Source organism: Gallinula chloropus (assembly GCF_964237585.1).
Source record: "Gallinula chloropus genome assembly, chromosome: 1".
Classification (NCBI taxonomy): Eukaryota; Metazoa; Chordata; class Aves; order Gruiformes; family Rallidae; genus Gallinula; species Gallinula chloropus.
The window spans coordinates 29,450,739-29,478,711 of record NC_140085.1 but is presented as its reverse complement, the minus strand read 5'-3'; the positions used below and the strand labels follow the sequence as shown (position 1 = coordinate 29,478,711).

At 43.3% G+C, this 27,973-nt stretch overlaps 1 protein-coding gene across 1 annotated transcript in view; it reads right to left on the bottom strand.

Annotated features, from left to right (window-relative positions):
• Positions 1 to 4,171: 4,171 nt before the first annotated feature.
• The window catches only part of CPM (carboxypeptidase M), a 34,134-nt gene continuing 10,332 nt past the window's right edge, over positions 4,172 to 27,973 (bottom strand). Inside the window, exons 3-9 of the mRNA XM_084266922.1 lie at positions 17,564 to 17,661; positions 9,829 to 10,001; positions 8,185 to 8,369; positions 7,789 to 7,959; positions 6,130 to 6,282; positions 5,214 to 5,362; positions 4,172 to 4,500 (exon numbers count right to left, since the gene is read on the bottom strand). Of these exons, the coding sequence (XP_084123048.1) occupies positions 4,264 to 4,500; positions 5,214 to 5,362; positions 6,130 to 6,282; positions 7,789 to 7,959; positions 8,185 to 8,369; positions 9,829 to 10,001; positions 17,564 to 17,661 (1,166 nt within the window). The 3' untranslated portion in view covers positions 4,172 to 4,263. The remainder of the gene's footprint in view (positions 4,501 to 5,213; positions 5,363 to 6,129; positions 6,283 to 7,788; positions 7,960 to 8,184; positions 8,370 to 9,828; positions 10,002 to 17,563; positions 17,662 to 27,973) is intronic.

The following is a 27,973-nucleotide window of genomic DNA, read 5'->3' as shown; positions in this document are numbered from 1 at the left end:
TGGTAACAGGGACTGTGCTTAAAAAGCTCTCTCTGTTACATCATCAGTTACTTCATTTGCTGTGTCTTAATGCTTTCCCAGTGCGGTACCTTCTCCTGCTGTTCTTACCCAGTTCCTGCGGGATCGGGTTGTACCGGCCTGCACCTGGTATTCTCTTCCCCTCCCTGAGAGTGGGCTCTGTGTGTGAAAGAAGAGAGAACTCCGCTCTCAGACAGGTCTGCTCAGAGCGACCATCCCTGCTGATGGCAGCCACGCAGCTGTGGGATTTTCTTCCAAAACCATTTTGTCTCCTCCCTAACACTTTGCACTTTGGCAAGAGGTGAAGTGAGAGCATGCAGCATAGTGCATTCTCCCTTTTTTCTGATCTAAAACTCTACTTCCCTCATGTCTTCTGTTGCTGGAGGACAGCCCTGGAAATACCCTCGGCTCCATATGGTGCTGGGGAAAGGATTTCTGCAGCTATGGCCAGCTACTGCATCAGAGTAATTCTTTCAGTTATATTTTCTAGCTTAATTCCTATTTTACTTCTAGCAAAACTTTGAGGGTTTTGTTTGGCTTTTTCCCCCCCAAAGCATGCCTTGCACGCGAGTGGGGCTGAGCATTGGTGACTGGTCCAGTTCCTGTAGTCAGGGCTGGCGAGCAGTGTGCGTGTGGGGCTCGGCGGTGCCTGCGTCATGCTGCAGCCCCAGGCCAAAAGGCTGAAGGCCTTGAGTCTGCCCTGCACAGTCACCGTGACCTGCGCTCGGTGAGCAGCCTGCTGGTCACTCCCCTGGTGTTTCTGGCCTGTAGACATCATTCTGGCCTGGGGTAGCAATATGGAAGTTGGTAAAAATTTTAACAGAGAAGTTGACAATTGCTCTTACTTGATGAGCTTATTTAATATTGTACACGTTTTAGTCTTTAATTTATTGCAGTTTGTAAATACTCATGTGCTTACAGTTAGTGTCTTGAGCTTTAATTTATTGAATTAGCCTATTGGTACGTGTGTAGATACATCAATATATGATTTAGTAAATCACAGTCACAAGAGAAATATTTAAGAAATTGTAGCATTAAGATGAAAAGCAATGCTCAGATTCTGTTCAGATTCAGAGGGGCACGGAAAGATTCATGGCTTTGTTTTCTTTTTTCCCTTTCCCTTGAAACGTTGAACCTGAACAGTAGTTACAGAGATGGAGGCTGGTGTGACATCAGCACAGTGCAGAGATTTTGGTGGGGTGTGTTTGTCTCTGGAATAATTTTTGTATCTCTGAGAACAGCTGAGAAGCCACTGGCTGCTTCGTGGTGCTGGTCCCGTGGGAGATGGTGGGTTGGGGCTGTGGACAGGGCAGGTTTCAGGGTTAACAGCTGGGGCTGGGAATTGCCGTTGCCTTTGAACACACCTCCAGATGGGTGGGAGGGAGGGGTGGCCAGATGCTGGCACAGCGTGACAGAACACAGATTTTGGTGTTTGTCTCAGCCTGGTCCTTTGTGCACCTCAGATTAGATGATGGTTTTGTACCAGTGCTACAAGAACTCACTCTTTTTTCTTTCTAATTTTTAATGTAAAGTACAATAAACCCACTTTTTGATCAAATATGACTTTCTCACTATGTAGCTACTTATTAATACTGAAATTCAGCTTGTGACCCAAGGAGGTGAAGTGCCAAGCAAAGGACTCGAGGCAGGTGCTGAAGTGGTGTTTCAGCGCCTGACACTGCTCCGAAAGGCTCGAAGCAGTGAAGATTTAAAGATTTGTAAACCTTTAATCCTGTATTTTCACTTAAGATTTATTAATTATGAAGTCTGCTGCTTTTGTTCTGCAAAAAACACCTGAAACAGAAGTAGCTGGGTTGCTGGTGGTGTTCAGTGTTCATACCACACAGATGGTGCATTCTGTTGAGCAGCAGCCCCTCACTGGCGATCAGTGCTACACCAGTGAGCCCACCAGGAGGTACGTGCGCTGTGGTGCTCAGGGGGCTGTGGCTGTGGGTCCTGTTAGCAGGCAGATTGGGAAAGGGTACGAACCTTCACTGGAGAAAGCATTAGGTTTATTCTGATGCTGTGGTACAATCCCCTCACCGAGCTCTGCTTGCTGTAAAGTTGTTTAAATGTTGCTGTCTCTGACCTGCCGCTGTGGGTACGAGGCTGCTGCACACAAGGCACCAGGCTGGTTTTCCCCTTGGGGATTAATGTGAGGGGAAAACAATTCCTGATCCGTGCAGAAAGAGTCAGTGAGGGTAACTGTTATGGAGAGCGTTGTTCTTACAGCTGGGAGAGTGATGGTGCAAATGACTGCAAGCATAATAGAATGCAGTAAGCTGAACTGACTGTGTAGGTTACAGAGGGGTGAAGAGCCCACCATAATATAAAGCTGTGAAGGTAGGACATGTCATGCCATGTTCAGCCTAAAAAAGGACATGGGTTGTTATGGTGCTTCCCCAGGGGCAGGAGTGCTTCGTTAAGAACATCCATCAGATCTCCTGGCTGGCTGGTGCCTCTATTCCAGGGGCAGCACCTGCCTTGGCACCTGGACTCTCCCAGCTCCCCCAGACCCCACTCTGAGCATCGCTGAGTTGTCATTTAAAGGTTGCACAAGCAGCGTGGAGCTGAAAAAAAAAAACCCTCCTCTCCCCCAAAACCTGGGCTTAAGGGATCTTTTAACAATGCACTTACTCAATGTGAAAGGGGGTAGCTTTTACCTACCACGTGCGTTTTGTTCTTTTTATATTTAGCACAGAAAGCCTCAGGTGATAAATGCCTCTGTCGTGTGTGCGTGTATCCTACGTGCAATGTGTAGGTAGTACTAAAAAAGTGGCGTCTCCCCTTCTGAGTAGATGGTGCTTCAACTCAGCAGCCTGACTTCTAAAGGCCAGCTCTTGGTTTGAGCTGTATTAATGTTCATCAGCAGGAGAACTACCTAACACCTTAGAGTACCAAATAGCTTTTTCAGAAAGCTGTGGTGTCTCACTACACATAGTTTATGCCCAACACCCAGACTATTTTCTAGTGAACTCAAGTGTGCAATTCTGCCGCTCCTCCCAGGTGATCAGGCTTCCAGGGCCTTGTCACGGGTCGTGGCCTGTAGACACCCAGCGCACGTACTCCCGCGGTCAGTAGCTACTGGCAGGTGAACATCCATCCACTCCTTTAGATCCAGTTACGAGAAAAAATCTCTCATGTTTTACTATGTGTGTTTGTCTCTTGGGTTTCAGTTTTCCCCACTAAATGCTACATTCTGTTACAGAGCTTTAAATAAAGATTTGTTTATATACTGTGTGGTGCTCTTTTTTGTGTGAGTGTCTTCGCAGAAGGTGTGGTACTCAGGTTCCATGCAGATCTTTGTGCTGGGAGGCAGCCTGCAGGCTTTGCCCTGCCTGGCTTCGCACAGGTTTCTCCCTTTTTGGGGGGGATTTTAAATTCAAGGCTCAAGACTCAACTCTAGTTCTTCCTGCTGGAAATGACAGAAGGATTAGGTGGGAGTAGTGGATAATTAATTATTCCTCTACCTGGTGAACAATCCAGGAAGAGAAGGTGGAAAATGCAAATAGAGATGATGCAAACACTGTGTACACTGGGCACGCAGCCCTCATCCTGGGTTGGTAGGGCTGCTTCAGCCACCGAAGTGTATTTACAACTTGGTCTGTGCACAGCATCTCACCAGCTGGCAGCAGCCCAGCTGCAGGGGCTTGGTGGGACAGGCAAAAGAAGGGTTTCAATGGCTGTGGCCCAGGTCACTCTGGCGCAGGTTACTGTCAGGTTTCCAGCAACGCAGCCCTTCAGCACATACTTACCCTTCGTTGCCACCTTCATCTCCTCTGCATTACGGGTCTTGACTTCAGCCCTGAATGCTCTCCCCTGTGCAGGGAAGAAAGCAGGTGGGTAAAGGAGCCATTCCTCAGTTATAGCAGTGGCTTTATTATGAGAAACCTGGCATGAGCAAATGGCTGACACAGCTGTGCAGGGCAGGGGCTGTGGGTTCACCGGGAGCTCGCGCAAATTCTCCAGTGTGTATTTCTGCTCTCTGCCCTGGCACGCTGCAGTCCTCTCCACAGGCTGTACAGTATTTATTTAGAGTAAAATATGTAGAAAAATACAATAGTCTGTTATAATTAAAGTGAAACACTTGATTGTCGAGCCAGTATTTTACAAAGTACAGTAAACATGATTGTAAATCTGAGGGTTGGGTTTATACACACGTTCTTTTGCACGTACAATTCTTTCTGCCTGAAAAGCCCGGTGTGAGCTGGATGGTGTTGCCTGGCTGTGTCCTGGCATTCCTGACTATTTGAAAATGAGAAGCATAAAGGTCAATAAGCCCATGAGAGGCAGAGCTGGTTTCACTGCAGCCGATGAAGCCCGTTCGAACTCTTGGTAGAGGGGAATTGTGGGACATGAAGCAGCTCTTGCTCCGGAAGAGACTTCTGAGAAAGAGAAGTCGTGTTTCAAAGCACTGAAGTTGCCGGTGTTGTCGGGTATTTCCACTGTCTCCAGCATCGACTTAAATCCGGGTACAGTGGCCTAGGAGCAAAGATGAAAGATCCTTTACTTGGTTTGAAAGGTTGAGTTCAGCTGTGAAACAAACATCATCTGATAGGCTGCTTTACACCGTGAATGCACGGGAAAAGTGTTCTGAACCTCAGTTTGAGAACACAGACTGAGCAGCAGTAGGAGTAAACCCCAACCCCCTGAGACAATGTTTGTCCATAACGTGGGGCACAGCCTGACAAGCTGTACACGAGGCAGAGTCCTGCGACTGCGCTTACGTATCAGCCCCTGGCTGGCAGCAGGCAGAGCCTTGGCTGCATGGATGGTCTCTCATACCAGCTGCTGATAAGCTCTGCAGAGAAGCCGTTTTGACCCAAGGAAATAGCTGTCCGTGATGGCAGTGTTAGCCCATTGCTGCCTGGGGCTCTGTGGATCCCAGCCTCCAGCTCCATGCCCTTCAAGTGCTCTGCAGTTTGTTTCAAACACCTCGAGCTGAGGTCACCATGGTCACCGCCATGCCGGCTGACTCCAGCATCCAGGCCAGAGTGCTTATCTCTAGACCCAGACTGGAGACCTCACTGTGGTGACAGAACAATCACAGTTCTGCTGACTCATCTCTCCACATACTGAGTTCTTTTAAATCTGCTACAGAGACTTTACAGTACCTGTATAGGACTTGAGCGAGTTCAGCTCATTCAGCTCTTGATGCAATTACAGACAGCAGTTTGGGAAGGCCACACACTTACATTGATCACATATGTCCCAGGCAGGAGGAGAAGAAAGTACTCCCCGTGTTCGTTTGTTCTGTAGGGGCAGACATGGGGCCTTCCTTTGGCTTCCACGATGGCGTTGGGGATAGGATTTCCATTCTTATCAGTAACTCGACCCTTCACTCCTATGGAAAAGGTGAGGAGAGAAGGGATGACAGCCTGGCACTGAGGGAGCCTCCCTCCGTGGGAAAGTCAGACTGTTTGTTGCTGGATGCACACAAAGGCTGTTCCACTGGTTGCAAGGACAGCCAGTAAACCCACCAGTCAGTTCTGTCTTACAGAACGCCAGCACTGCCTGCTTATTGAGGGCTTCCCAAAATTCTCACACACCACCTTCAAGGCAGCACTGGTGTGAAGCAAAGACCAAACAGCAGCCAGACATCCTGGGCAACAACACACAAGATAAGCAACAGGTTTGTGGAACTCATCGTAAGGTACCACTGCTTCGCTACGCAGCAGCTCCCTTCCAACTGGGACATTGAGATCCCACCTAGAAAAGCCTTACAAAAATACAAAACCCAAGCAACGACCCAGGGGGTGCTGTCCACATTTAGAAACCTCTGACATAAACTGTCCCAGGGCTGCTGCAGAAAGTGGGCTTCCTGAGGGCGTATGGTGGGATGGCCCCAGGGTCCCATCCCTCACTCCTGTCCCAGCTCATTTTAAGCCCCGCACACCCCTGCAGTAGTGCCCATCGCCCCCGACCTGTAAGCTCTCCACCCTTACCCATCCCTGGCCTTGTGGCACTTGCTGTTCAGAAGCAACAGCTCCCCAGCTCACACCAGAGCTCCTCACCTGGGAGCTCTGACACTGACCCAGGCTGCTGAAGAGTTCCAACTTAGCCCACCAGCCTGGCCTCAGCCGTAGCTCCCTTCCCCATCCATGCACCCACCTAGATGTACTTGTTTCATGTATTCGATCAGAGCAGCTTTGTTGTCTCTCCAGAACTTTGCCAGCTGGTCTGCTGGGGGATATTTGCAGCATGATAGCTCCAGTGTAATCTCAAAACATTGTCCCCAGACGTAGTTGTAATCTTGCATTCCACCTTAAATGTGAAATAAAACAAACTGTTCAGCTGCAAAGAAGCACCAAGCTCAAACTAGATGAGAAAGAGGAGAGTTTAAAAGTTGGCAATTGCCTCCCACCTGGAAGAAAAGTAAATCAGAGAAATGATTCCTCAGTGCCACCCTTGTATTTACTGACTCTGGTGGAAAACAAATGTCATTACTCTAGTTACACATAGAATGGTGTTTTCTAAAGCACAGCGGTGTTTGGGAATGAGGACTGTGATGGCTGAGGAAGGGTGGGTCTTTGAATTTCATTCAAGCACTCTTAACTGAACAGGGGCAGAGGAGTTCACAGGCTGGCACAGTTTGCCAGGGCCAGAGCTGTCCAAAGAGCCCATGAAGGCTTTGAATTCAGACTGAAAGCCGCAGGCCGTGCCCCAGCACACAGGGCCCTTACCCTGAGGCTGCACACAAACAGTAACAGAAACATTTCAGTCTTCAAACATTAAAATGAATCACAGGATCCCAGACTGGTTTGGGTTGGAAGGGACCTCAAAGATCCATCTAGTTCCACACCCCTGCCATGGGCAGAGACACCCTCCACCAGACCAGGTTGCCCAAACACTGTTCCAGCCTGGCCCAACGCTGTCAGGGAGGGGCAGCCACAGCTTCTCTGGGCAGCCTGTGCCAGGGCTTCATGACCCACATAATCAATGTTTTTTGCCTAACATCTAATCTAAATCCCCCCTCATATATATAAAGCTCATATTGAGCTTTATATCAACCAATGCCTCAAGTCCTTCTCCTCATGGCTGCTCTCAATCCATTGTCAATGCAGCCTGTGTAGTTATGCTTGGGATTACCCCAATCCATGTGCAGGACCCTGCACTTGCCCTTGGTTTACACTGGCCCATCTCTCAAGCCTGTAAAGGTCCCTCTGGATGGCATCCCTGCCCTCCAGTGTGTCAACTGCACCACACAGCTTGGTGTTGTTAGCAAACTTGCTGAGGGTGCAGTAGATCCCACTGTCCATGTCTCTGACGAAGTTAAACAGAGCCAGATCCAGTACTGACCCCTGAGAAACACCACTTGTCACTGGTCTCAGGTTGGACATTGAGCCATTGACCACAACCCTTGAGTGTGACCATCCAGCCAATTCCTTACCCACCCACTGCTTCATCCATCAAATCTATGTCTCTCCAATTTAGAGAAGGATATCATGAGGGACAGTGTCAAGGAAGGATGATATGTGAACAGAAGAATGTTTTTCTTTCTGAAAGGACAAGACCTTGGTGCCACACCAGTGTGTGTGTGTGTGTAATCCATACAGCTATGTAGACCTTAAAAAAGAGCACAGAAGCAGCCAGACAAGCTCATTCACTTATGTAACCACAGAAACTTCTGCAAACAGCCAGTTCCTGCTCAGCCTGAATGGCTTACTCCCTTCATCAGCCTTCTACTCTGGGCAAAATCATAGTTCTTTCATCATCAAAGATGGCAGGAGAAAGTGAGAACATCGTATCTGAAGCAGCTGACATTCTTACCTTCCAGCTGGTACCAAGAATACCCGTTGGTAATGCCTTGTGGAAAGGTTTGTCTGTTGTCACACCCCATCCCTTTGTACATGCTGGCATGGTTGAAAGAATATGTTTTTGCCAGATGAATAAAGACATCATCATCTGGAGACCTGCTATAGCCTTGCAAAGTGCCGGTAACTGCAGAAGAAAGCAAGCCATCATGTAACTCTCCTTACTGGTAAAGCATACAGTGCTGCCTTACACACAGGATAAACAGTGAATTTTGATGGAGTTTACTAAAGTCTCTTCACTCCAGCTCAAAAGCTGGAAGAACCTTGCAGAAATCCTTATAGCTTTTACTTTGGTATATTAATATTCCTAAACCACAGGAGCTGTGGAGAAGAGAGTTTGTTACCAGCTTACCTGAGTTCCCATTATCAAAGGTGTAACTGGCAACCAGGGCACCCCCATGCAGGTTTGCTGAAAGAACAAAAGTTTCATTTCTTATCCAGTCCATTACTGCCTGAGTCTCTGGCTGAAGGCTGGCATTGTTCTTTTCAAAGGCATCAGGAAAATTTCTGTTCAGATCTTCTCCATTCTTGTTGTACCTTGAAAGAGAGAAGACATTGAGAGAAGACATTCCCTTTACTGCTTTGTCCGTGGACACTTCCACATCACCAGTCTCCCAGTAGTTAAGACCTCTGGCATGCTAGTGTCCTTGGGAAATCATAGACCATTGCAAATCTTCTCAAGCAGTAAGATGATGGACTTTCTGGCAGCACTGGAATTTTCATAAAACCACTCACTGGTTCCACCTGAAATAATATTGTAACATGCACATAGCATGCACCCTCCCACACATATACGAATTAGAACAACCTAAGGCAGATAAGGAAGATGATGTTCTTCTGTTTGTGTTTTTCATGCTTGTATAGAAGACCAAGGTAACTATGTGATGACTCTGTCCCTTGTACTGCTGTCACACTCTGGACACAGAGCAAAAGTTTCATACACAGGACTTTTTCTCCCTGAACCTGAAAAGTGTAGTCTGTGTGGATACTTTCCTCCTTTTTTACTCAGACAAGTCAGTTCAGAGAACAGCAAGAGAATTTAGCTTCAGCTGTTTTAATTTTTAAACTCAGTTAGTTAAAACTCTGTTTGACAGTGAGGGGATAAAATATACCACCCTCCATAAAAGTCTGATCTATTTGCTGAGGAATACATTTCTTTCCTAATAAAAGGAGGGCCTACACCAGTAACCTGGAGGACTAAACTGCCTAAACTACGTTTTCACTTGCTTCCAACGTTGCCATGGCCAGTGATCCGAGAGAATTTCCAGCCCATGAGTTTACTTTTTCTGTGTGTTCCAACTTTGTCCCTTTGGCATTTCTTTCCATTCTCTCACCCTCTCTTATTTTTTCCTCTTCCAACTTGTTAAAATTTTCCTCCCCTTTTTGGTCTCTGCACTACCTACATTAAAGACTGCAAAAATAGCACAGGGTGCAATGCTAGGCTGCATTTTCTTCTGCATAATTTGTCTTCCAAGCACTACTATTAGCACAGCACCTATTACAGCTACCTCCACTTGTGTAACTCCTCCCTTTTACCAGATCTGCATTCAGCATGATCTTTAAACACATTTCTAGAAGTCCATTCAACAAGCTTAGACACACCTTTGTCTCATTAAGGACGGTTACAGAACTCTCCAAGTGAAATAGATCCCTGTGGGTGGAGTTTTCTTTCTATTTTTTTGTAGCACCCTGGAGGTCTAAATAGGTTATTGTGCTCATATTCCCAGTCTGGGTCTCCTGCCTAACAGCTTAGGTCATTACACCATTCTGACCAGTTTTCTCTAGTCACACCACATATAAACAGCAGTCTGACTCGGTCTTCCAAAAACTCTGTGCCATAACAGTGAGTCTTCAGATCAGCACGAGCCAAAATTAGCCCCAGCACATCCTCTGGGCTATCCTCTCCACCACGTATGATTCAGTCTCTTGGCTATCTGCGATTATTACTCCCCACCCATTTCCTTTACCTACTCCCACCCACCTAAGCTGCCCCTACCTTCCTCGTGTGTAATAACAGTCAGGCACTTTTGTAGCTTCAAAGCCATCAGGATTCATCGTTGGCATGATGTGAATCCGGGTGTTATTGAGTAACCGGGTGATAACTGGGTCACGGTTGTAGCTGGTCACCAGGAGGTCTATCAGATGGAGCAGGATTTCTCTCCCAACAGTCTGTGTAAAGAAGAACAGATTTTATTCCAAGTCTGCTATGGAGGAAGAAGAGAAAAGAAAACAGGCCCCACCCCCTTGCACTTACAGGCTTCTCTTACGGGATTACTCAGGCATACAAGGCCTGTAAGAGCATTCCGGTTAACACTTATTTTATGCTCTTCCCTAAGTACATTTCAAGTGATTTAACAGATGTGAGGAGTCACTGGAGGGTTTCACAAGGGTTTTAAACCCAGACCAAGTGGAACTTTTTTTCTGTAACAGGAAACTCTGTCAGCTGTGCTGCTTAAACCCTGCACAGATAAAACACAGCCAGAGCAAAGCCTCAGACTGCATCAGCTGCCTGTTAAGGATCACCTGGGCCTGGAAACGCTGCGTTTCTTAGTTGCACTGCAGAGTCAGCTTTGTGCTGATGCCTGAGAGACCCTTGGCAAAAGTGTCATGCTGTCCATCACAGCTTGGCAGTGATGCTTCAGAAGAAAGGGAGACAACACCTGTGATTTCCAGGGTGCTGCAGAGCAGGGTTTTTTATTGTTGAACCCCTTCTATGGGCATTCAACTGTAATACAGGATCAAGACAGGCCCCACTGACGCTTCTGTTATATTCTCTGTTACATTGCTTTATTTTAAGGCCATGAACACAGGCATTGGAGAAAACAAACCCATATATACATAAATCTTTAGAAAAGGAGAAGGAAGGATGGATCACATAGAAGCAATGGGAGAGGAAACAACCCAAATACATATTTTTGTTCATTTAAGTTTGTGCAGGTCACGAGCGCTGGCAGGACATCTCCCTTTAGTCTGCTCGATCAGATTTCAGGCAAAACAGTGCTAAGTTCCTGTTCCAGTGAGTTAAGAACACTCCTATCCTACCCCAGAAACTACTCGTACAGCGTTCACTGGACTACACTTCCCAGGAGTGCTCTCTATAGCACTGTGACCCAGGCCTCAAGGGTGCTGTAGGGTTCCCAAGGCCTGGCTCAGACAGGAGCAAATCAAGACTTGCAAGCAGATATGCTCTGGAGATAATTTATCTATGCGTTATCTCCAAGAACAAAGCCTGGTATATCACTGCAGGCCCTAATTCAGAGGTACAGTGCCTCAGGATTTTTTAGAATGAGTCTTGCACCACCAAAGTGGAAATATTGCAAGAATTTTATCTTTTTTTTTTTTTTCTAAAGTGAGGAACATGGAATGGATGAACCTAGTGTCACAGGTGAACCTCTTCTTGCTTACAGGCTGGTGCAGGCTAAGGCAAAAGGTAGGTGAAAATAAGGAGACAATAAGTATTTCTCTACAGCTGTTTGCTGCACTAGCATCTTAAATTTTCACGTTGATACATTTTAAGTGTCAAATCCTGCTCTGGGTGTTGAGGTAAGGAGGAACACAGACACTGTCCAGTGGGAGCTCTGCCTGCAGGAGATGATGGGTTGGTACAGGATGGGGCAAAGTGGGCTGGGTGTAACTGCTCTTTGGGCTGGGAGCAAACTGGGTCTTGCCAGTTAGCTGGCAGCTGCTGTTTGTCACAGGAGAAACACACAAACAAACACACAAACAGCACAGTGCTAAATGTGACTCTGCTGAATTGAGATCACACCACTTTAAGTGTCATAGGTGAAGGCAGCCGTGGTCTCTGTTGGTCCTTGAGCAACTCTGCCTGCTGTTTGTACAGGGAAAAGGAAGGATCTGTTCCCACCCTGTCCCCCAGCAGATTAATTCCTAAATTTTCTAACCCTTGCCTGACAGGTCCTGGTGGTCTCCTACAAACCATTCAGTAGTCTTAATGTGCCATGGGATGTGGCATTACACAAATGCACCTCCTGTGCCAGTATTTAAGTGGCTCTTTCTCTAGACACTACTGCTAGACACTTATCCCCCCTTTATCAAAGCAAATGGGCTTTGAGAAGGGGAGGAAGTTACCTAATTTCCTCCATTGCCAGAAGCTTTCACAACAGCACCTGGGTATGTGAAAGCAAACTGCTCTGCAGGTTTGATAGATCTACTCTGTAAGATTTAAGCAGGGATGTAACAGAACCTGTCCTTAACAGGCAGCTCAGTTCCAGTTTGGGATGACAGACATCTTGGGAAGCACATGGAAAAGGAGAGAAGGGGGTGGGGAGAAGAAAGAAGGTGAGAGGAGTCATAGCCCTGGGCACAAGAGATAAAGCCAGCAGACTCAGAAGCAACAAGAATGGCCCTACCACAGAGATAGCTAAACTACAAACAAGACTGGACAGCTCTTTGGAGAAACTGGGAAAGCACCTCACTCCTCCTGTACTCCTCTTCAGTACAAAATGACATTCAGAAAAGAAAGGGAGGAGAAGCAGGAACAGAAAGGGGAAAAGATGATAAAGCAAAGCAGTAAGAAAAAGTGGTAGAAATGGACAATGTTTATAAACAAATGGAAGATGAGGCATTTTTCATAGATGATATTTTTTGCACTTAAAGTTAAACCCAGACTTATGTACATATACAGTATTTTAAAAACTAACTCTATGTTACAGGATTCCTTGTACAGCTGTGGTACCTGAGCACAGCAAACAATTCAGCCAAACTCAATCAGAGGATTGGTGCTTTCATCATTTCCTGGTGGGCAAGGAGTGTATTTATTAAGACTCTCTTTTGGTGGGGTGACAGAGGAGTGGCTTTGTTTTGGTCCAGAGTACCCTGTGTTCCTTAAGAAATCATGTCTGAAGGTGTTTGAGAGAAAAGGAAAGGTTTTATTTCTGGGGAAATACAACTCAAGTTTTGATCAAGCCCCAAGAAGGCCTCTGCTGCCCAGCCAAGCTTTACCCTGTTACTGGAGAGGTCAGCTCCACCTGCAGAGAACGGTTACGAGACAATTATTTTTACTTTAGAGCTTCCAATAAAGGATCTAGACATGGTGGAGGTAGGTTGCTGACAGTAAAGTCAAGGACAGATATCTCAACCTGCCTGTAGTCAAGTCAAAGATGTAGAGATCAGGGGACAGCAACCTTTATGTGCTCTGGGTTTGAGAAGACATGATGAATATTTGCAGTATCCCAAGGGTGATGCCCAGTGTGTTGTTTTGCAGTAGCTCAGATGAGGAGCAACACAAAAGTAAAGGAAAAACCCTTTCTCCCAGCTCTAGGGATACAGTTAGACTTTAAGTTTCTCTCTGGAATTTCATCTGTCCGTTTCTTTGTGTGCCCCAAAGGGAGAGAGTCAGCAGGAAAGGCTTTTGGTGATCCTCAGGGGAAGTCCTGAATGAAGAAGCAGCTATGTGTCAGGGCACAGATCAACGCTGTAGAGAAGGGTGTGACCACTGTTTCTGTAGACATACCCTTTAAACCTGCTGACTATCACTTCTGGCATGGCTGGGTCAGCACCCTGCTCAGCTGCTGAAGGGCTTACTCAAGAAGCTCTAGTGGCAGCCAGTTAAAAGATTAAGGCTAGCTCTGATTGCACCTGCTCAGGAACCCTTTACTTCAGCACCCCCGTTTTTAAAACATTTTTGTTACCACATGACAGAGGCCTAATACCCAAGGGACTAATGGGTGGATAGACTCTGCCCATTTTTATGATTAAAACTCTTTCCTTAAACATGGCCTGGTTTTTAAGTCAATCTATGTTGAAAGAAGGATCCAAACCATCAGGTAGGACCTGTTTGAGAGCAACATGGTCTTGCCAGTCTCCTTGCTCTGGCCCTGACTGCTGCACAGGCCTAAGGCAGCAGCATACCAGGCACAGCCCCGCCTCAAGGAAGCGGAGTTACAGCAGAGAAACCGAGAGTCCACCCTGCTTTGCCACTTCAATGCCACGCTTACAAGGTGTCCCTTTTTAACACTGGTACAGCACTAATGGTTATGCAGGGCTGTGACACACCCACTGTGTGTGTCCCTTATTAAAATACACCAGTGGGGAAGCGGCTGTGCTGCAGGAGTTTGGCACGTAACCGTTCACTCCTATAGCAGCAGTCAGAGTGGAAATACAGGGACTACCACACGTATGACAGGGAACTGCAGCTCCCTGGTTTGCCACTGAAGGAAATGGCAACATAAAAGCCTGCTTTTGAACTAGCACCTGGCATATGATGTTAGTTAGCCACCTGGACAAATTCCACAGGCTTCAGGCTTCTCAGCGCAGTCTTCACGCTGTTGAGAAACGGCTCGCTTTCTCTTATCCTGCTCAGGACAGCATGAGTAAAGATAAGTAAAAGGGTAACTAGATCAGGGCAACAGCCCTACCTGTGTTGAAAGAGATCTCAGCATCATCCAGCTTTTTAAAAAGTCTCTCATTAGCAGATAGGCTTGGTTGCTTTGACCTTAGAAATCTCTGGTACTTTTGACCTTCTTTACATCACATAGGCTGATACTGAAGCCAGGTGGAACACAGTTCATTATACCAGAAATATTTATTTTCTAATTCCTTTTTCTAGAGCACATGTGTATTTCCCTGCCACACCACTTCCCTACTATATTAGAAAGTACAAAGGACATAGGAATATGTGCTGAGAATTGCTTATAGCAAGTTGTGTAGCATGTGGACACAAGTCTTTTTGCCCAACCTGGTGATAAAAAAAAGAAATTAATTTTTTATAGTGGCATTTTGATAGTGTAAATACAGCTTCCATTCATTTTTTGGAAACAAGAGTGAGAAATTCTATACTACACAAGACTCAGCAGTTTGTTGTTTGGGAGGTTTTCAAGCCCTAATTATATTGATCACAAATAAACCTTGGTCACGCAAGCCCAAATAAGTCACCAGATCTTAGGAAACCCTTCTGCGGATATGACTATGTCTCTGATAACATGGAAAATAGGATCTAGTTGCTTTAACTTAAATCTCAAGATAAGCCAGCAAGATTAAACACATCCTTTCATGTAGGCTGGCTCAGGCCTATCAGTACAGGCTTAGCTTCACGTAATTAAAGAGGCAAAATACTATTACACTAAGAAAAGAAAGTGATCGGAAGTGGATGCCTTAGGAGAAAAGGGTTGGTATCAGCATTACCATCCTGGGAAAGAGTTTATCTTGTGATGTCCCAGTTACCACACAGCAGCAGAACGTTAAAGAAGGGGGCAAACAGAAACGCACAGGTAGTTCCCATTTTGTCCAGACGTGCTGTTCCTTACAGGGTTTCCAGGTTGTGACACACAAAGTTTAGGAACAGCCTTCTAATGAGATCCTGTAGTTCAGTTGTGTAGGTTAGACTCAAGTCACTGGTACAGCTGGTCAAAAGGTGATAGTTCTGCTCCATCTAGGAGTGTTTGGGGGTTTGGCTGTAGTCAATGTTAAGTGGAATATGTTCTTCCCCTGTGAGTGTACACAGTAAGAAAGAGAAGATCTTTCACATAAGAGTAGAAGCCTGGAACGAGGGAGGCTGCTGCCCAATTCAGCTTGAGAGCTGCCCCAGGACAGCAGGCAGCCTCCCTCTCATCTTCCTCAGTGCAGACTTTAAAACATTTCACAGGATTATGCAGTCTATTAGTGGCATTTTGATTAAAGTCTCCCACTGCTGTTAAGTGACTGAACTACCTCTAATTACCAGTTTTAATCTGGCTTGGGTTAAACAAAAAGTACAGCTAAAAATGGTGTCCAACTTCATACAAAGAGTCACACAAAGAACAGGAGAAGTCTTCTGTTGTCTCTTTGGTGATCTGGAGAAAAAAATTCACTCTATTTGGCAATGGGGATCACAACATTAAAATAATTAAATCTCGGCTTGTCGTGTCTTACAGTATTATGAAAAATTAAACTACTTTAAAAAAATTCTTCCAATTCTGAAAAAAAAAAAAACCCTCTCTTCTTAGTATTGTGTAGTCATATTGTTTTATTAGAACTTCCCTGTTGGGCAGCTCTCCAAATAATCTAGGTTTCTTTCAGCAGCATGTGCGAACAACCTATGCACATGCAGTTCAGGCTCCATCCCAACTTTCAGGCTTTAGGAGCAGCCAGCTGGCTGAGTCAAAACAGGAAAGTGTCATTTGTTTAATCATGACAGCTTAGAAGGGCAACATCACCAGACACCACTGGAGAACAGAGCTTTTCTCACTTTATCCTGTTTATGGAAAGCATCACTGAAGCACAAAAAATAGTCTGACTCCATTTCCTCCTAAAATCAACATAACAGGCAGATACTAGGCAGCGATCCAGGTTGCCTGATCTCCAGCAATACCTGACCCTGTGGATATGCAAACAGCACTTGTCTCCATGGTCAAAATTCCTTGTGCATATCCAGCTGGGCAGCAACAATGGCAGGAGTGCTTCACTGGGGAGGTTTCATTAGAAGAAGTAGCCCTCTGCAGTCTGGCAATGTTGGCTTTGAGAGCCAGCTGAGACTGTATCCTGCCCTCCACCTCCTTCCTACCAAAGCTGGGTCACCTGTAGCCATAGTTTTGCAATTCCCTTCAGCAGTCTGCAGGGATTGCCATGTGGAGCCTCAGTCCCTGGCATTCTGGACTACCCTTTTGACACACACCAGGTTTTAGGAGTTGGAAACCCTGTCTGGGGTATCTGGTAACACATGCACCCATTTGAAACCATGAATCAGCTTCCTCCCACGGAGTTACATTCCAAAGCAGTCAGACTCCCAGAAGCACTTTGAGCATAGGCACTGTCAAACAAGGTGAAACTAGTCTAACTCAGGGAAAATTCTTGGCACATAAAGAAAGTCACAGGTGCCTGTAGGCATGCAAGTGCTCACACATGGTATTGGTAATGGCAATAGCTTGGGATGTTACTCTTCACACAGGATATACTTCCTCCTATAATATTTTGCTTAGTTTTGGAAATTCACAGTCTAGTGCACGCACACACATACACTAAGTTTTGCCATTTCTGTTGAATTATTTACCCTTCACATTAATGGCTGCATAGAAATAAACTGTGTGGTTTAAACTTATCCTGAACATGACTAATATAAGCAAGTAATGCTAAAGAATAAGGGAAAAAGAAAGCAGGAAAAGATTATAGAGAAGAGTGAAGCTTCAAGTCTTTCTGTTACAGACTCATGTACTACACCAGGAAGGTTCATAATCAGTTTCCTCCTTTACTGTTAATAAATGGGCTTTCTCTCCAGAGCTAGTTAATCCTGAAATTGCTTTTTGTTGTGTACTCACTCTGTTATCTCAGTGGAATCTAGGTATTCCTAGCTTAAGTTTCCCAAGAGAAATTTTCTTCCTAAAATAAATCATTTGGTGCTTCACAGCAATTATTACTTAATCTTAAGATGCATTTGAGGAGCTCTATCAGTCATCCTTCATGCAATAATAATGTACAAGCAAACTATTGCATCTGACTCATTGCCAGGAAAGTTAAAGCCTCTGGGTTTATTCACAAGGAGAAGACAAACCCCTCTACTTAAGAGAGGTCTTAGGTGTAGGATTGTAGGATTCTTCACAGTGATGTAAGGTCTCCTAAAGCCCTTCCACCAAAACAAGGGAACTTTATTCTTTAAATTCCTCAAGAAATACACATATATTGGGTCCTCTGAGGTGTGTGATACCTCCGTAACAGCCAGCACACTCCTGAGAAAAGTTCACTCTAAACCTCTGGTAAGTGTATTTGGTATAAATGACATTGCAAAAGTTGAAACCTACCTCATCCCCATGCATATTACCAACATACTTGAACTCTGGAATGCCAATCTTATGGTGGGTTGGATACCTTCCCAGAACAAGAACCCACAGGTCTCTACCTTTAAGAGGGGAAGGGGAAAAGACATTTTTTAAACAGGTGTAAAATCATACAAACCTTAGAGAGAGAGAAAAAAACTTAAGTCATTAAGCTGCCCGGTCAGTCCTATATATAGCAGATTAAAGTAGACTGGGTTTTTAATTCTATGAGTACTCACTGTATTAGTTACAGCAATAAATACATTTTGCATTCTGACAAAATGTGTCTAGTGAAACCTGCAATTTTCAGAAGCATTTAAGCAGTGCTAGAAAATAGTTTGGGGTTTTTTTTTTTTTTTTTGGTAATAAACATTTTTCAAAGCAAGTTCAGCAAGCAAGGTCTTGTCAAGCAAAGTCACCAAGCAACTAAAGGGTATGTAAAATAAAATACACTCTTCTCCACAAAATATAAAACCAAAAGGGTTTTCTGAAGTACATACAGAAGTTTTCATTGCCACAAAGACCATCTTTTTGTATTAAAGGCAGCACAGGAAAGCTAAACACATTCATGAGTTACTGCCCTAGAAGCCAGCGGAAAACAGGAGATACCAGGCAGAGCTGTATCAGAGACATAATCAAAACAAAAAAATCAGCAGGGAAAGAATGAATAGCTACAGAAAGAGCATTAGTTAGGACCACTGGAGATGCACAGGAAGCTGAACTTTTAAGCAACAAAATAAACAAACATTATGAAGTCCTCATTGGGGGGTGGAATTTTGTATTATTATTTTTAGTGATATTGTGGCATTTCAGATCTCGTCTGCAAACCTGTGCTTCCTCCTGCTCTGCTCAATGAGGTGGAAAGCTCCGGTTTCGGTAGGTGGCAGCAATAAAACTGGATCGGTTCCTTGACAACGGCAATTACAGCCTACAGACCGCTAACACCCAGACCTCTCCTGCGTGCTACCTGTCCCCAGCTCACTTGTGGAGCTCGGGGACAGCTGTCTCGTTCCTCTGAGCTATCTCAGAGCAGTCCAGACACCACTTTTCCTTACAGAAAGAACAACATAGGCACTGCTGTATGCAGTGCTATAGAAAACATTATTACCTAAATCTCTGTGGATCAAACTCTAGAGCACAACCAATTTCCCATTCTTTGTATAGCTGAGGTGAGCCAGTCACATAGCTAGAAAGGAAATAAAAATTCCCGTGGCAACTGCAGTGCCTTCAGGAATGGGAGAAAAAAAATTGAAGGGGATATAAGGAACAGTCTAAGATGCACTGAAACAATTGCAAGACAGGTAAAACTGAGGACAGTGGTTTCCAAACTAAAGTCTCACTTAACAAGCTGAATCAGTCTCAGGCTTAGGATCAAGAAGCAATAAAACAGCACTGAGAGCAGAAAGAAGTGGTCTCAGCATCCCCTAGTTTTACACAGTCACCCCAGAAGACATTGGTGTTCAACCCTTATATCCATATGCTGTGCACAAAGCTGTGAGATGCTGCTACTGACTCTTTCATTAAAGGACTATGTGAGTAAGTAATCCATACTTTTAAATAGTTTAATTTCTGTAAGTCTAGACAGGTTACAGAGTGGAGAAACCAGAGATGCTAGCTTTTCAATACATCCTTCTTCAAAAAGGAAAGAAAAAGAACCACTGAACCCCACCACCCTAGCCCTTCTCCCCTCCAAAACCTCCAGAGATGCCTCAACCATCCTGAAGATTTTTGTGAAATAGCTCAGTCTTGCTGCAGTAGTATATGTTTGGAACTGAAAACAAAAAATAAAAAAAAAAAGCTGTTTTATGAATAACCATGTGTGGACAACAATATCAACTTAATTTCCATCTCTGCAATGTGTCTCTTCTGCATGGATGTATCCAAGGACAACCTGCAATTAGGTAGCAAGGAAGTCCTTCCAGAGTGCTCCTATGATCCTTGGTCCTCACAGTCTCCAAACCATTCTGCCCAACTCTCCTTCCTTCTACTAGAAGAAGAATTTCAGACATCCCTCCTTGGTTCCCAGCTTGTCACTTGATGTATGGATTGCTACACCACGACAAACATGCCTGCTTACAATTGCAGGCTTTCTGCCACAACCCAAACTTAGGATGGTTACTGAGAACCTACAGTGTACTGCTTCCCTACCTAGGGATTCATCAGACCGAGCTGCAGTGCCAAAGAGCATCCAAGAGACAGGGGTGAAATGATAAGATTAAGGTAGCAAGGGACCTGCATTGGAGATCTGATGGTGTTACAGCTCTCTCCTACATGGAGGAAGATACAGCTAAGTTGTAAAACAGTTTCCTACAGAGCAGACATATGCCTTCTACAAGGTTATAAATTCATTCAGCCCTGGGACTGCCCATTATCAGTGTAAGTACCAAGCACACAGGCAGGGCTTCAAGAGGTCTCAGAGCCAATGGTTCAGTGAATTATGTGTAAAAAGCCCCTTCAGAGCAAGTGAAACAAGTGCAGATGAAAAGCATTAGCTTCCTCAAATCCTGGATGGTATCCTACACAAGCACAAAGCAGTGCCCTAGAATGCAAGATAGCTTAGTGCAGGATCAGGACATTAAACCAACCAATACACTTACTACATTTATATTACCTTTCTGTTTGTAATGATTATCTAATATATAAAATAACCAAACAGTCACTGCAGCCAGACAGCGTTGAAGTCCCTAGAACACGAAGCACCTGCTCTCACCAATAACCAGACGTTAAAGATTAACCCCTGGTTTTATTTGAAAGGAAGCAGACCACAAGGGCTACTTCAAATCCAACTGCTGGCAATGACAACATTCACATTCCTTGCATAAAGACTTTTTGGGCCATCTCATGAGCCAATATAGAACAGCAGCATATTTTTTAGCCACTTACCCATAGCAGCACTAGCACCGATTCAGTACTATACATACTGAAGCAACAAGAATTCAAGTGCAAGAACACTATAGTTACTTTTCTGTCACTTAAAACTTCCTACAAATAATATTGTATTCTATTTCAAATTAAAAAAAAAGGAAATTTCCAGTGCCTTGCCATCAACAGTGTTCATTCCTGCTTCTATCACTGTGAAATTGCACTCATGGGAAACTCAAGGACGAGCTAAGTATAGATCAGCATTAAATACTGATTTAAATTGGTCTTTCCAGCTTTAGTGCTCAGACTGTTTATAGTTTGTGTGAGGACCATCTAAATGATAAACACTCCTATGAAGTGAAACACCAATTATTTCCTGGCATTTCCAGCTTGTAAGAAGTATTAAACCTACCATTAACAATTAAAATAAATTCCTGGGTCTGCTCAGCCTGCAGTACTGGATAGTGTACCTATGAGGGATGATGTAAGATTTCTTTCCATACAGCAGTAATTTACTGCATATAAAAAGATTCAGCACATAGATAAAGTTTCCTTTCATCAGTAAAGTTTAGATAACTCTGGTTTTGTACCTGAAGTGAACAGCTAAGCTACCACCCATGCTTTGAATCCACTGGATGTATATTAAGAAGCCATTTCTCACTGCCAAACCAAAACTGGCTTCAACTAATTAGTGAGCTATATTTCAAGTAATCAAGACAAAGGTGTGTTTCTAACTGAGTCTCAGGACAAGTAACAAGACCAACCACACAGATCCTAGCCTGCACTGGGCTGTTTGATTATTCCATCCCAGGTGCAGCACTTTGCAGTTGTCTTTGTTAAACTTCATACTGTTCTTGCTAGCCCACTCTTCCAGCTTGTCCAGATCTCTCTCAGATGCCTCACCCTTCTGACTTGTCGACCTCACCACCTAGTTTGGTGTCATCAGCAAACATGGTGATCGTGCTTTTACCCCCATTGTCCCATTTATGAACATGTTGTACAGTATAGGGCCTGGTATTGATCCCTGGGGAATCCCACTTGGGACAGGCTGAATGAAAGACACCGATCACCACCCTTTCAGTGTGGCTTCGTACTCAGTTTCCTTCTTGTGTCACAGGCTACCTACCCAATCTGTATCTTGTCAGTTTGTCCAAGAGAAGGCTGTGGAAAACAGTGTCACAACAGTTTATTCTAGCTCCAGATCTCCTGAATACCTATTTGAACAGTACAGCTCTGAATGTAGCTCAGACAAAACTTACTGTGACACTGTCTAGAAAAACTCAGTTTTTCTATGTCTAAATCCAAGCCTCAGATATGAATCTATTTGGATCCATTTATGTTGCATATAAAACTCATAAAGACATCTAAAAAAACCCCAATATGACATTATACCAAATCAAAGTAATGGTCTGAAAAAATAACTTTTGAGATTTGATACAAGCTACAACAATTTACTTCTCTTTGTATTTCATATCCTTTTCCTTAAAACTTACTAATTTTTTACTTATTCCTTGTTTGGCAACCAACTACAGACCAAGCTACATATTATCAGCATGGTTTGCATTCTACCTAGAAAAATGTGGCCTTAAGCTGTAGGGAAGGCCACCTTAATAAGAAAAGAAGATAGGGGAGTTAAATAGAAAGTACAAACAAGGGAAAAGTTTTATCATTTATTATTCAGATTGCTATTGACAACTGATATTTCAGCAGCCTTAAGAACTCATCCTATCAGAGCTTCATTCTATTGTGTTCCACACAAACTTCTAAAAGACACATTTCTGACCCCCAAAGCATACATTCACAGCAGTGCAAAATAAGAAGGGGGGCCAGGTGGACAAGATTTTGTTTGATGAGAACATAAGAGGGTGGTGGCTATGCCTTAGGCATAGCTTGTATCAATCCTGCTCAGTTCCAGTATAAATAGAAGACATTAAGCCTAGATTCTATGATGAGCACACCAAGTAACAGTAGTCAAATAAACATAGCAGCTGATTTTTATTACATCTTCCACTGCAAGAGCCACCACTATATAATTATGGTTTGACAGAAGAACAAAAAACTATGCAAATAACCAGCATCTGCATTAATTATACAAAATATTGCGGGGAGACAGGATGGCATGAGAGTCACTCCTTGATAAATTCTTCTGTAGATATGCCACAATTCCCACATCATCTCTCACATGCTCTTTAATCCACTTTAGCATACTAATAGTGAAAATATTTCCCTAACTGCATTTGGCAACAGAGTCTGCCATGTATTGGGATGCTCCATCCTTACTATCTACCTGTAACACTAGTGTAAACCGAAGTTAACTGTTACCATGTGAGACACTAAGGCATCTTTACAATTTTCTTTTTTATTGCAGAAGTATGTCAGGGTTCTCCCAGCTGCATCTGACACCTATTGTGTGAGATTTAAGTGAAACTGTGCTTATTACTATACAAGTGTCCTTATCTTGCAGGAAGGGAGAGATCAAGAAATCAATCCTGGCTTTATCACTTTTACCTTTCAAATCACATTCATGTTTAATCTGTTTCTGTGCTCACACAATCCAGGCCTTGGCTTTAACTTTTTTGATCTGTACTTGTACTCCCTGCAAAGCTCAGTACTATCAGTGTGTAACACAGGAGTAAAATTGCCACCTATGTGCACACACATAGGCAAGAAGATGGAAATACAGAGACATTAGGAGCTTATATAACTTTGTGTTGTACTTCCAAGCTTCAATACAAAATGTTAGTTTCTTCATGCTAACGGTGGGGCAACACTCTTTTCCAGCAAAACACTACCACAGCTAATGAAGGACTTCAGGACCAATTCCCTTTTGCTAATCAAGCACCAGCAGCATCCTTGCCCTGCAGTACTCCAATTTGCCAGCACCAATTCAAGATGGAAAACTAAAGCTATTTTGGAACTTGTCTTCTGCAAGGGGATGTCCAACAGCACACACTGCTTGATTCAGAATTTGTGTTACCAACACATTATTTATATAACCAAAAATGTTTAATCAGAGTGACTGATGTAGTAACATTGCAGAAGTAGCTTTATAAACATGAACAAATATGAGTTTAATATAGCTAGACTGTTGAGTAAAGTACCCTCAGGATTATGGTAAGTAGTATAAAACTATCCTTAGGGAATATAAATTTTCTAAGTTATCAGACAAAAAAGGCAGCTGTCTCTGCTGAGAAAACAGACACTCTAAATGGATAGTTTATACTCAGAATACCCTACATACCTGAAGCTAGGGTAAGATAGATGTCAGGGTGAATGACTGTAGTACATCAGATTCTTTTGTGAGAGTTTATCCTCACTTTCAGTATGCCATGTATCCATGGTCTACTGAGGCCAAAATTATTATCTAAAAACTTAGTCCAGAATAAAACTTTTAATGACCAGGTTGGTACCTCGAGATCAGCTATGACATTTTAAATATAAGAATGCCTTTCAGGTATTTTGAAGGATTAAAAAGATATAGATATGTTATCCAGACATACCTGTCAATATTCAGCATGGTGCATGGGTTAAGCAGAACAAACCCAAGTGAGCCCAAGCGTTAGGCCACAGGCCTACCACAGCCTCCATCTCCTCCCCAGCCCCAAACTGAGAGGACTTCTTATGTGGGGAGGGGCCAAAGGTTGTACTACTTGCTTTGTTTCACCAAGTATCCTGCTTAAAGAAAGAGCTACTCTAACCACATTGTTCTTAATAAGCTATTGGAAGGAGTGAAAATCATTGATAAGAAAGCAAATGCTTGTTTGAGGATAACAGCAAGAGAGGCCAATTGCTACACTATCTGTCTGGCATTTTAAAATTTCATTTCAAAGTGTTAGGACTATCTTGTGCTCTGTATTCCCACTTGCAACTTTCTAAGTGCTAATATAAGACAGTCCAAGCTCAGTCAGTTTGTGGTATTTCTTGAGGTACAAAGGACCAGAACGTTTCAGCACCAGGTGCTCTGCCACTGGTACAGTTCTTGTGCTGGGGTCACTGCTTAACTTAATACTCCTGGTCTCTTCCCATGTGTCGCTTCTTACAGGCATAAAGCCACCTCTTTCTCTCTCTAAAGGGGAAAAAAAAAAGTAATAGCAACAACTTTCCACTATGCAACAAGCACCTATGTATTTCCAGAGGCTATACCAGGCAGTCCCTTGTAGATGCCCCATCTCTGGAAATGTTCTATGGTTCAACCCGGTTTAGGGTCAGTACGTGATGAGCAGAACTGCAGTCATGACCAACGACTGAAAAAAACCCCAACAAAACCCAAACCCAAACAAGAACACATAAACAGTATCTAGTTTTGTAAAGCATTTGGGAAGGGAAGGGAGTCAAAACAGTTCATGGTCCACATCTTATCTTCCTAATGGTTTATGAATCTTGGGTTGACTGGGACAGCCACTGCTGCTCTAGTCACTTTCACAGGACATGTATCTTAGGAGAATGACAAACCCTTCTTTCCTATGAATATGTGACTCACCACACAGCACCATTTCCAGTTCTCATAATCAAGTTGAACATGCCCTTTATATACAAAACCATGAAAAATCATCAAACCAGAGCAGTCTTTACAACAGCCCCTTGTAGCTTATTTGAACACAAATCAAGAAATAAAAATAAGCTTAGAAATACAAACAAAAACAGCACAGAAGGGAATAACATTTTAAAATTAATATACACTAACCTTATTCAGTATTGGTCACCAAGAGGAAGAGCACCACACACAGAATTAGTCTGAACAGGCTTTCCCCACTATTTACACCAACTGGCTCCCAGAAACCAAAGAGATTATTTTTTCTTTTCACTAACTTTTGCTTTTTCACCAACCTTACTTTCAGCACACCACAGGGTTTTAAATCTAGTTCCAAAATAATCTGTGCTTTATTTTCTGAGAAAGGTATGAAACAGGTATGCATCTAGTGATTTTCAGAAAAGGTATTGTATACATAAAAGACAGAAATATTACTCATTCACAGTAGCACTGCTGGATCATGACCAGAGTAATTACTTATAACATAAATCAGTCATGGGGAGGGGGATGGTTTGGTTTTAAGTGCAATTTATCCAGATTCAGTAATTTTATTTGGCCTACCTTTTTACCACCAGGGGAAGGGGAGGCCAAAACCATTCCTGCCACTTGAAGGCATGAGAGGGAGTAGAAAACCAAGAGACTACAGGTCATTGCTCCTACATGGCTGAGAAGTTACTGGTGCACTTTGAAGATTTCAGTTCCTTGAAGAACCTTATCAAGAGACTTACTATGTATATCCCATAAACACCCTTGTCAGATCCCAGACATTATGTTTGTTCCAAGGATAGGACACTCCAAACAATACACATCTCAACACTGACAAGCACAGTCCTACAAAGTCAGACAGTGAGGAGCTTTTTTAAAATTTATTTTTAAACTATCTGGAGAGGGGAAAAAATGCAAGATCTGTTAACTTTTTTAAAAGAATCTAAGCCTTATCAGCACCCATTTCTGGTTTAAATAATAAGATACATTAGTTTGACCAGTTGCTTCCAGATTCTCTCTCAAAATCACTAGGAATCTGTGTTCTTAGAAGCATTAGTGACTGCCTTTTAAGAAAGGAAACTTTTTAGGAAAGGCAAAACATCTCCAGGCAGTGTTACTACCTACAGAGTAACTCAGCCCTTTGTCTCTTCATGACACACGTTCTGGTGGACTTTGCTTCCTCTTAGATTTTGAGATCAGCCTAAATGCAATTGTGTATCAAAGTAAACTTTGTATTTTAACACACTTTAGGTCCACCTTGATTAAAAAATATGCTTGTCAGACACAGCCAGGTATCACATTGCTAGAAGTGCAAACTGAGGAAGCACCTACCCTATTCCCAGACTTTTCTCTAGTTGTTATTGGAAAAAAGAATACTGGGCCAGACTGGATATTTGAACTGACATTCTAGGACTGGTTTTCATATTTAGAGTACAGTTTACTTTTAATTTAGCTTGAAGATAAATGTTACATTTGCAAATCTGCTCAAGCTCTGCTTAAAGGCCCTAGGTAAATGCAAGACCCATGGATGTGGAACACATTGGCTAGAACAAACAGGATATGTAACTTAACTATCCTAAACCCACTGTGACCTCATGTTGCGCAGCAGCTACTGTCCTTTCATTAAATAACTCTAACTGCCATGGACTGACCTTTCCCATAACAAGTAAACCCTAGACATCAAAGTTGCAGAATCATCTGCTTAGAAGCATCCTCTAACCTTTTCCTCCCATCTGAACCACTGCATAGATCATAAGAATATCTGTGCCAGAAGTGGAGCAGTTTACAAGGAGGGTAATCTCTCAGCTGGGAGGGGAAGAGAGCTACAGCCAGCCCTATGCATTATTTGTTTCCATCACCAGTAGCTACATAATTAATAAAAAGTTCAGAAAGCAGAACTAGCAACTATATGCACATCCAGCTTTGATTCAAGAAAAAAAAATCCAAAAGGCTTAAAAAAATAACCTAGATCTCTCTTCCTTGCATAATCATGCATAGAACCATTGCCTAAGGAACAACTGCTTCAGGGTAAGAAGTCACATCCTCCCTAACAACTAATTAATGTATTATGAGTAGGTCTCTGTTTGTACTTACTGAACTAGCTGAACACAACCTGCCATACTATAGCTACACATACTAAAGCTTTAATTAGACAGTCCTGAGAATCAGCAACATTGGTGGCTCCAAGAATCTACAGCCAGAGGTCCTAGGCAGAAAGGCTATCCAGGAGAGGTGCAAGGTGCAGTGCTCTTCTCCTTTTGTGAGTAGTGAATAAAAAGATACTAGAAATGCTTTTCTATTAAAAATCCCCATCCCCTGCAGTGGGATAGAAACGATGTGGCACTGTTCTCTCCTTAAGGAAAACATAGGCAGATCGACCATCTGGGTAAAACACAGACATGGGAAAGTTGTCTTTTTAAGTAAGTCTGCAACTAGAATTTCTTCTAAAATTAACAACATTGTACTGAAAAGGCATTTGAACCCACATGACTGTTCAATAACATCATTATTCACCCAATTTTCCCTGTTCCTAGGGAAACGTAGGCCCTGTAGCATGACCCAACATCCAGCAAATGTCGTCCAGCAGATGTAGGCTGTGACAGGTTTATAGAGATCGAATCCAGCAGAAGACAACCCTTAACTGAAGGCCATCTCTTCATTAATGATTATGTTTTATCTTCCCTTTTTTTTTTTTTTTTCCTTTATTGGAGAATCTTTCTCACCCTGTGCTACTCTACAGCAGCCTGAGGAAGTGAATACTTAATTTAGGGGTAGTGTAAGTCAACACTGAATTCCATATAAAAAGTAACTTGTAGTGAGAATACAACTTTAATTCTCCCCTTGCAAGCAGCAGACCATAAATTAAACTGTGTAGTTACGAGCTATACAAAGGATCACAAGCCATGTTTCAAGATCTTATTTACACCACTAAAAATTCATGCACTATGCTTCAAAAAACCAGAATCATACCTGAAGTGATGGAGAAAAATCCCAGGAATTTACTCATTCATTGCACA